The sequence below is a fragment of the Homarus americanus genome, unplaced genomic scaffold (genome assembly GCF_018991925.1).
Source record: "Homarus americanus isolate GMGI-L3 unplaced genomic scaffold, GMGI_Hamer_2.0 scaffold23324, whole genome shotgun sequence".
Lineage (NCBI taxonomy): Eukaryota > Metazoa > Arthropoda > Malacostraca > Decapoda > Nephropidae > Homarus > Homarus americanus.
The window spans coordinates 169,706-180,033 of NW_024715677.1; the positions used below are offsets into that span (position 1 = coordinate 169,706).

The window sequence follows — 10,328 nt, forward strand, 5'->3', positions numbered from 1 at the left end:
CTTCATTTGTTCTTTTGCACCTCAAGTAGATGAGTTACCAATGGAGTCAGCCTGGTATGATAAGGTCTATTGGAAGAAGTGATGTAACTTCTAATATTTAAGAAAACTTGGTTTTATACCATGTGTGGATGGCTAACACAGTACAATACAAGCATTTTTTTTCTAAGCCCGATAAAATGTTTAGCAAAAGAACTGAGTGATGAATTAGGAAGCTAGTGGGAGATTCAGCACTGTAACAATGTGTTAGATGACAGTGGAGTACTAGGGTGATAAGACCCCACTGATAATGGATGTAAAAATGTCAAGGAACACTGAAAATATGATGGAAGAAATTATGGTATTACAAGGACTGCAGGACAGCTGACCCCTATTCTGAATAGTTGCCAGCCCAGTCCAAGCATATGGGCCATTAAAATTGGTGCCCATTAGAAATGAGTTCTATTATGATTAGGCCCCAATCTTAATGGTTAGGTTGGGGACTACTATGAATGTAGCCATTTTGAATGTCTTCCTACACATGGAAGAGGGTGTGTACTATCAGACAACTCTGCTGTATGACAGGAAGATGTCATCAGTTACTGACTGGTTGTTACTGTACCTTTCTCATGAAAGGCTTTACCCCCAAGACATAACATAAAAAATTAAATAAAATAAAAATATACAGTATATATATATATATATATATATATATATACACACTATAGAGAAAAGGAAAAATTATGTACACTATTGCTTGTTCTAAAGTTATATACAGTACTCAAGAGCTGTACAGTATTTAATTGCTTTAGAAGGTTTCTCTTAACCCTTTTACCAGCTGGCCATCTGGTCCAAATCTAACCAGTAGACTGGCCAATGATGCAACCCAAAATGCATAGTTTATTCTTTTAATTTATTTGATCATTTACAGGTAAAATTATGCAAATTTTTTCTTCTTTTTTTTTTACTGAATTATAAAGATTAGCTACAGTATCTGACTAAATGATAAAAGAACAATAGTTGTATAAATGATATGGGATGGCTGCAAATGAGTGTAGAAAGATAATGTTTTATGCGGCAGTATGAGCGTTCGGGGTCATGGGTGACATCTCACTTCTAACAGTCCGCGTAACGATACGTACAAATATAATGTCATCGGCCAGTGAAAGGGTTAATATACGGTACATAATTTATGTAAATAAAATTATTTAGATCATTTTCCATAGGAAAAATATAAAATTATCAACACTATACAGTAAGATTTCACATTAATGGACTCTTAAAATACTGAAACTGAGTTACTATGATAAGTAGTAACAAACTACAGGAATGAGAAGGGCATCAATATTTATGTTTTTAAGAGAACTTTACTGTACTGTACATTTTTTACTGGTGCAATTCCTAGTTTTATGGCCAGGTTTAAGCATGCACTAGTGCGATAAAGTGATGTCTTACTGCATACTATTCCAACATCTGATAATCAGGTTCTCTTATTGCAAACAAACTAATTATGCTCAAGCTAAATATCTACACAATATTGAGCTGATTTTTATTTCTTTTTAATAATAAAAATATCAATAAAGGCAGCAAAACTTTAAATATATACATAAAAAAAATATATAAACAGTATATAGATTTATTGTGGACAGACCATGTTTCCCTATCATGTGTACATCAGGTACTGCCTCTTTAGATAAAATAAACTGACTAGAGATACTATACTTCAAAAAGTAAGAATTGTTGCCATATTTTCAGCTGACTGCATACCTTCTGAGGTTATGGGTATGCTAATAATATTATGTTCTGTTGCCGAGATCTGCTGCGTTGTTGTCTGTGACGACTGTTGTGGCTGCTGTGGTTGGGGTCTGGGAGCCAGGAGAGGGCCGTGGCTTCGAACTGCTGCAATAGTCTGACCTGCCATGGCTCCTCGAGGTTCTCTTGGTGTGAGTAGTTGACCGTTGTGCAGGTGGTCGAACTCAAACTTTACACGCAGTTCTCCGATACAAGACTGTGGAAGAATATCGGGAATCCATTCGATAATGAAAGGTGTTGGCTCCTTTTGTCCTGGTGATGTTGTGCCAACACGAAGTCTAGTTTTGTATTCCTGTGGCCTCAACAGTGGTTGGTTTGGGTTACCCTTGGCATAAATTGAGTCTTCATCACGTTGTTGATAGAGTTTGTATGTTCCGTCGCGGTTTTGAATGAAACTACGAGTAATTTCTAATGGCATATCAGGAATATCAAAGATCAGTCGCACGTGGAGGTCGCTTATAATTTTCCAGGTGTATTTTGTAAATTTACCTAAAGGCACAGCATCCTTTCTTATAAATGGCTGTGTCTGATTAGGCAATCTTTTCTTTTTCCATCTTGCATTTATTCTCTCCATAAGGCAATCAAAAAATATTTTTGGCATGTGAAACACTAAAGGCTCAGGTTTACCACTGAAGCCAAAATGCATCGTTTGGTTTATTCTCTCTGTCACACTTCCCAACCACGACAAAAAACTAAATGAAGCCGTATTCTCATCAACTGGTTCCTTGGCCTTCCTGGCACAGGCTCCAGTCAGTGGTCTTCTCGGTGAAGATATCTGTTGTAGGAAAACAATCTTAGTTGGGGGAAAAGACAAAGTTTTCTAAAGAAAATGAAAGAAAGTTTAAGTAAATTTCCCTTTCTAAATATTCTCTTACATATAATAAATGTAACTTTTTTTAATTGTTGAAAGATTAATACTTTTGTAACTTTTGTTTTTTGTTTTTTCACCTTACAGTGAGAGGACATCACTAACATTCACAATGTACTCTGTTTTGGTGACTGTGAAGTGACTTTTGTTATGTTTTTTGTAACTGTAAAGTGCTTTGTCTCTGTTGTTGTGAACATGATGTGACTAGTGTCAACTGTAATAATGATATCATTGTTCGCTTTGTTTTTGTGACTATGAAGCGAGCGGTGTAACTTTGAAGGCCAAAGCACCCAGGAAAATTGTCTCTGAAAATGAAGCTTGGCATTGTGAAGCCTCTTCACTCTCCCCAGAGGCTGTGTGGGAGTCAGAGTGACGTCTCCACTCTACCTTCAAGAGTGCCCTTAGCCTCAAAAGGAACATGTAATGACAACCATGTTTGTTCATAATGATGTGGTGAGTGTTTTTTAATTGTATTGTAGGTACAGAATATTATTAGTTAAAAATTTTTGGGTAATACTTGTTGGTGTCGGACTGGCTGGAAACGTATCCCATTGAAACACATGTTATAATGATCCCAGTTTATGATATTTCAACCCGCGATGGGTTTTCAGGAATGTAACTCCTGCGCAGAATTTTCATTATTTTTTTACTCAGTTACATACACACAATTCTACATAGAGAATATGAAAAAATAATTATTATCATAGGGCCCAGTTTAAAGCTTTAAGTATCAACGGGTTTCCACCGTGAAACTGTATGATGAGTTGTGTGGAGGTCAGTGGTGGATGACCATTGCTGACTTGCTCGGGATCAAAAGACAAAACTCTTTAAACTCACAATTCAAATGCAATTTGTTAGTACAGTATAATATAAGTGTTTTAAATTTTACACAGTAAAGCATTATTTTCACCAAAATAAAGTCTATAAAATGTGGTGACGTGGTTCTGTCATCGCTTCATTTCTGTACAAGTGGTGCATTGGGTCAGTGTTCTACAAGTCCACTTCAACCATGAATTGTACCAACCTGTAAAGATAAAGCAGGACTTGTATGCAGTCTTTACATTTGGAGATATATGAAAAATTTAAGCAAAATTTTGGGGATATAATTTTCCCTCACTTTTTTATAACTCACCTTCTTAGTGCCACTCTCCTGGAGGGTAAGGAGAGCCGAGCTGGCTTGGACCACTGAATCATCCTGTCTCCTCTTAATGCCTGTCACTGGCAGGTTGTCAGGAATTTGATGGACAGAGATGGTGCCCCCATCTGTAGTTCGCAGGTGGATGCCCTCAGGAGTTCTCAACTGAATTTCCAGTTTCCCTTCAATTTCTTCCTGTTTGTAAAAGAATTTGTTGAATACTATGATCACTTACCATAATGGTCATTACATATGTGTAATCTTACACTAACTGTCAAACTTACTACATTATATACAGGCTGTGAAGATGTTAACATTAGGAACTACAGTACTGTGTGTGTGAGACAGTTGGAAGTTTTTAAAATTATGAAAATTGCTGCAGCACTTGCTATAGCATACCAAGTGAACAAGTCAAACATATTGGAATTACAGTACGTACAGTATATTAATGCTCCAAGATCAACCAGAACATTAATCTTAGTGGCAAAACTAGAATAAGGCCATGATCCTGGGCATGATTGATTGAGTTTCTGACAGAAAGATTTCTTTCCTATTCATCTACCTAATATTGTATTCTTAGTATTTAACGCCTGTATTACTCTAGAAGGATAATGTCTATAGATTTATTTATGGATTTGTATTGAAAATAATAACCCATACAAAATGTTAACATCTTTTTCATAAAATGTACAACCTACAATATATCTGGAAACACTGTCACCAAGGTACAGTATTTGTGTTCACATCCTCATCAGTCAATGTACCAGTTAAGTCATTTTACCTGAGTAACCAGATTATCTGAAGGAGAGATTGGGATGCCCTCAAGTATTGATGTAGAGTCCTCCTGCAGCACTTCTACCTCCACTTGACACTGAGAATCTCCAGAGTCATTCAGAATAAGGAATGACCTCTCTCCTACTGTACTTAGTCCTGTGCTGCTCTCTCCTATACTAACACTGTTTTCATCTCCGCCACCGTTACTGACTATTAAACTTGGAGACGGGTTAAGATCACTGAAACAAGGAAAACAAATTCTGGATGTATGACACATTAATAAAGACATATTAATACAAAGACTGGGACAAAAAACAAGAGCATGTATACATAAATTTTGCATTCATTATCATTCATTCATTTTCATGGTTGTAAGAGTATGAGTTCTCTTATGACAATCCTCTTCCATAATAAGATCTCATATTTGGTTTGACCTTGTCACTTCACACAAGCCAGTACCATCCAAGTTCTCCACTCTTTAGTATACACTGCATCTTTGTGGATATCTGTTCCCCTAACTTTTAATGCATCCTTTACTTCATCCATCTATCTCTTGTGGTTTTCCCCTCTTCTGGTATAATTTAAATCTGACTTCTTTTGTTTTATCAATTCTTCACTTTCCAATCTCTCTATATGTCCACACTATCTGAAATGCTGCACAGACTCTTGCAGCCTCTCTTGTCAAGTTCTTATCTCTGACTTAAACTTCCACTTAGCAAAACATAAGAGAAAAAAAATTAAACTAGTCAATACAGGTATAATTACAGGAGTACTTGCAGAATATTTAATGTTATAGGTCTTTTGAAAGATTAATACAAAAATAACCACATGAAATATTACTTGATGCTCTCCAACTGAGGCAAATTTAGAGGCAATGGTATCACACAATTTTGTTTCTAGTACAAGGTATGTAGATTGAATTTTTGTGTGTTCATTTTAGCAATAACTACATTACATTAGACAGGCAATTTACATGTTTAACAAAAAGTATATATCAACATACCTCTGAATCATGTTAATATAGTAGGAAAATTCCTGAGAGAGTTGATGATCACTTGCAAAGGCCACCACACAGGCATACAAATGAACACATTTCCGGAAGGTAACATCCCGGGCGGCCGGCTGAATCTTGAAAGCTCGACATCCACAATAGTATTTGTACTCAGTTTCCTCTTTATTACGTACCTGGCAATAAAAATATAGTGATTTAAGAAGCATTCATCATTCTTAACAAGAGTGGATGATTCCATGAAAATAATTTTATAATACTAATATGATTTGCCACTTCATTTCCCAAAACAAAAATACTGTAATAAGTCAAGTGAATTAGTACCTATATAACATTACATGCAGACATCCATTAAATATAAAACATATGTGGTAGTTTTTTGCCTGCTATCATCACCATGGCTCTATATAAACATTCTCTTAGCCTGCATCACCTCACACACACACACACACACGATGAACACCAACACCATGCTGCCTGTCAAATAACTTTATACTGTTTGCCACAATCACTTCTCCAGCACCACCACAATTATTTATTCAGCACCACCACAATCATTCCTAATATACACACACCATGCACAAGCAAAAAAAATAAATATCAATAGGCCAAAAACATAAAATGAATAAACATTTCTTCATGCACTAGCTAAAAGGAGAGCATTGCTAAGGGTAGGGAATAGGTGAGTCCCCAGCTGGGCTGGGTTACTATGGCAAGGCTTGAGGGAGGCCACGTGTGACTCAGCCAGCCTCTGCAAATGACTGCGGTGTTAAACTTTTGGTAACTTATTTCATGGACACACCAATGCCTCTACAACATCATGTTTAAGTGAGTTTGGTAGATGTACGTGTATGTGTATTAGTGAGCTACTTTAGAGCTGTACGACATCTTTGAACTTTGATTTTGGAGTGTTTTTGGCATGGGGAGTGGGAACTTTTGGGGGTCCACCTGACGCATCCTTATCTCCCCATGTTATAACGGGTTTGCTTTACACAGTGTTTTCTGGGAACACAACCCCACGTTAATTGAGGGGACAGTGTATGTAACCTAAATAAAACAGACAAAGACAGATGAAGTATTTTAGACCATAAGTGTCATACCTCATTTACTTATAATTTACCTGCTGGAAGCTGAAGTGTAAAAATCCCAATGGATGTAGAGCCTCTGGTTTACATTTAACCACCATAATATTTTTGGATACTCTTTGTACGAGGGGGCCCGGGGTATCAGTCGCAAGCTGCCAGATGTCTGATTTGATCGACTGTGGTATGGGCAAGGAATTCAGAACAGAGTTTTTTAGCGTTAGTGATTGAGCGTCTTTAAAACACTGGGACGCAGCACGGATGTGTGAACACAATGTTGGCGGCTGACTCTGAAATGAGAATAATATATATAGCTATAGTATACAGTATATTATATTAGTTTGTGTAATACACTGAATGTAAAAGAAATATGAAGGCTTGACCAAGAAATCCCATCTTCAAGTCAAATTCATAAGTAACCAATTCACATATTACCATCCCACCAAGTCTACATGTTTCAGACCCACGTAAACCTTGACACTAGACAGGATCATTTCAGTGACTTCCCATATCTTGTTGTCTTGGTCTCTTTCGTTTCACTTTCTACACATGTCTTTCTTTACCCACACCATTGAAGTTTGGTGTATTGAGGTTCTACTGTACTTGTATGTGCTAGTACTAATAAAGTAATAGGAAAACTATAAACAGATTTTTCTTGAGTACTGTATAGCGAATGAAGTGAAAAAAAAGAAGAAGAGAGTGGTGGAGAAAAGTGAGAAAGAGGAGGTGGCAGTAACCTTGAGGAAGCAGTATACAGCAACTAGTAACTGTAGAAAGTTACAGTAATGTTGTCAGGTTAATACAATACTAGAGAGAGCTTCAATTTCATATTCATATACTACAGCTACAGGGAGTAATGTTAATATTAAATTCACCTCATATAATTATCTCCTAAAACTAAATGAAGTACATTATTATTATTTAAACTGAGTGAACATTAATAATTCACAAACTTTTTATAATTACCCCACATTGTAGCTAATCAATATCTTAGGGACAAAGACAAATACTGTACTATACTGCATTCACTTTAAGCTGAATAACTAATGTATCTGTTTAAATTGCCTATATATAGTCCATAAAATTTATCTCAAACTAGACTAAAACAAAATTTTAGCAACTGTATATCTCATAGAAAAAATGAGTGAGACCCCAGTAAGTCTATAGTGAAGTTTACTAAAAGATAAGTACATACAGTATACTGTAGAGTACTGTATAAACAAAACATCACATTCTGTACTTAGAACCACTAACAAAGTAAGACACTTTAAAACATTACTTAATATTCACCATTATTTTTTCACAATTCCGCTGACATGGTTCCACATAACATCTTATTCCCATCTGCACAAGCATCCTTGGATCTCCCAGAGACTCTGCACCAATGAAAATATCCCCAGACCCATCCATGGATTGAATCACAGGAAGCTGAACAAAACCACGATAGTCAGGGCCTTTGTCTCGTACTCTCACAGAATAAATCTGGAAGAGACATAGGAAATTATTATAGATCGGCCCTTTGTACATACTTGTAAATTACTAGGGTTTTCACTTAATTCTTAGGTAGCTGGCAATAGAGAAGCTAAAGAGGCTGGGGATCAAGGGGTCCATGGCTTACCCACTGTAAGTCTTAAACAGGTGAAATCATTATGACAGAGTGATTTAGTCAAGATTAATGTGTTCAGTGATGAACTAAGATTGGATCAACAATTTTTCTTGAATAAATTATGATTTTGTTCAAGAAATAATGTAAACCAGCACAAGTTTCACTTCAATAATCATATTTTAGGGTTTTAAGTGGTTTGCATCCAAGATAATTTGCAACAAACTTTGTTAGGATCAGGGATATGAACCAGCAAGGCACCTGGGGCAGTGAACAATAATTTGTCGTACAAGGTGTCTGAGGTCAAGCCCAAAATTCTTTCTTCTTTACAGCTATAAAGGACTGGAGCAATTCACCTAACCATATTGAATCCACTGATTGTATTAAACAATTCAAATAAAATAATACATAGCACTTGAAACATGATAAGTGTCTCTAACCTGAGCTTCTGCACCAGCTGTTATTCTACACGCTTCTGTGGATAATTTTCTCTTTTCTCCCGCCTCCTTAAAAATTACATCACAGGACTTGTTCTTGCAAGAGAATCCTCGGGTGCCATTCAAGGTGCCACACTTGTGACACCTACGTACACCTCTCATGGTAGCCCTTCCCAAGTCTGTCAAGAAGGTAGCACGCTTGTCCTCTCTCGGCATCTGAAAATTAAATCAAGACCATAAATTCGAGTACACTTTCTGCACAATACTTAACATGAATAAAGTATCTCTTTTGCTGCTCACGTTGGACAATTTGAACATTATCCTTAAATAAGGAGCCACACATATGATAAATCATATAATTTGATTTTTGTAACTTTTATTACAATTTGCATAAATCATATTCTTTTTCACTAACTATGAGTGTATGAGGAGAGTTTGTATGGGGGAGTTTGCCTAATGGTGATATCACCTGAAAACTATTTCTGTGCATTGTCGAATTCATTTTCGGGTTTAGTATCATGCAAAAGTAATTATTGACGACTTTTCCGCTGCTGATTCTTCATAGAAATAAAAATATTAAAACTCCACAATTTCACTGTTTTATAGAGGACACTGCCATAGTTATAGCAAATGTGTTAAAAAAAATTTATTTAAAAATTCAACTTAACTTAACCTAACCGGCTAATATTGACGATTGTACCACAAACATCAAAGCATAATGCCTCGGTGGTATAGTATCAATATTAGTTCATAATTTATAAAAATTTGTCAAACAATTTCTTGAAATAGTGGCAACTGCTTTGTTAACCTTTATCACACATCCCATTTCTTCACTATATTGTCGAGGTCTAGGCTCATAATTAATAAAGAGAAACTACCTCGTCTACCTCTTGACTAGCCAATAAACACCAAGAGTTTACTTTGTAAAATAACACAGGGTCTAGTTGCTCCGAAGAAGATAGCACCTTTAGGGGATTATTTCACTATTGAACAACGTCTATTTAGCAGTTGACACTTAAACGTAATCAGAGTTTAGACACGTAGGAAGCATTGTCTAAATCATCATCTCCAGGTAACTATTACTATTGATGGCTGATTAGTCTTAGGAGTTCACGAGTAGTTTGTTGACATTCTCCAACAATGGCGCCCAAGTAACATGAACCGCGCATCACCATTGGAGTACACATGGCCAACTACGACCACGTGACTCTGACGTGTGAGACCGCGCCCTTTAAACCTTCCTTCATTTAAACTGCCGGGAAGAACTCATTTATATGGATTTATGATGAATTAAACTTTTCAGACATGACTCATTAAGCTTCTTGTGCTTAACTAAGTGCACTGTAAGGCCCCTGGCTTTTTGTGTAATACGTACAATAATACAAGATGATTTTGGGAAGTTTCCTCTGAAGTACAGTTTATAGAATTATATTTTAGTAAAACATTTTATCCCATGCTTGTCCATTTGTTTTTTAAATTCTGCTGGAAGCTGATCTGCCTCACAAGCTTTATCATTTCTAATTTTGCTCCTAACTATCTCTACTTTTTTTTCGGGAATGGCGTTCTCTCTTTTTTGTTTGTTTTTTTACCTCTGTGACAGCCTGGCACTTTCGTACATTTCTTTATATGTAA

At 36.3% G+C, this 10,328-nt stretch overlaps 1 protein-coding gene across 2 annotated transcripts; it reads right to left on the reverse strand.

Moving 5' to 3' along the window:
* Window positions 1-702: 702 nt before the first annotated feature.
* Window positions 703-9,868, reverse strand: LOC121857925 (uncharacterized protein C2orf42-like). 2 transcript variants are annotated; one of them, XM_042354171.1, is made up of 8 exons: window positions 9,780-9,868; window positions 8,700-8,912; window positions 7,947-8,138; window positions 6,695-6,946; window positions 5,569-5,750; window positions 4,573-4,804; window positions 3,789-3,986; window positions 703-2,563 (listed from the first exon to the last, which is right to left on the reverse strand). In XM_042354171.1, the coding sequence occupies exons 2-8, from the start codon at window positions 8,910-8,912 to the stop codon at window positions 1,700-1,702; spliced, it is 2,133 nt and encodes a 710-aa protein (XP_042210105.1). In that variant the 5' UTR covers window positions 9,780-9,868; the 3' UTR covers window positions 703-1,699. The 2 variants fall into 2 exon arrangements, with proteins under 2 accessions (XP_042210105.1, XP_042210106.1); XM_042354172.1 differs by having other exon boundaries at window positions 9,617-9,862.
* Window positions 9,869-10,328: the final 460 nt, after the last annotated feature.

Excerpts from the sequence above, each read along its gene's own strand:
- LOC121857925 (XM_042354171.1), bottom strand. The coding sequence starts at position 8,912 with ATGCCGAGAGAGGACAAGCGTGCTACCTTCTTGACAGACTTGGGAAGG. Across the intron at positions 8,139-8,699 it reads CAGCTGGTGCAGAAGCTCAG|ATTTATTCTGTGAGAGTACG; the intron begins GTTAGAGACACT and ends TGTCTCTTCCAG. Across the intron at positions 3,987-4,572 it reads CAGATAATCTGGTTACTCAG|GAAGAAATTGAAGGGAAACT; the intron begins GTAAAATGACTT and ends TTTTACAAACAG.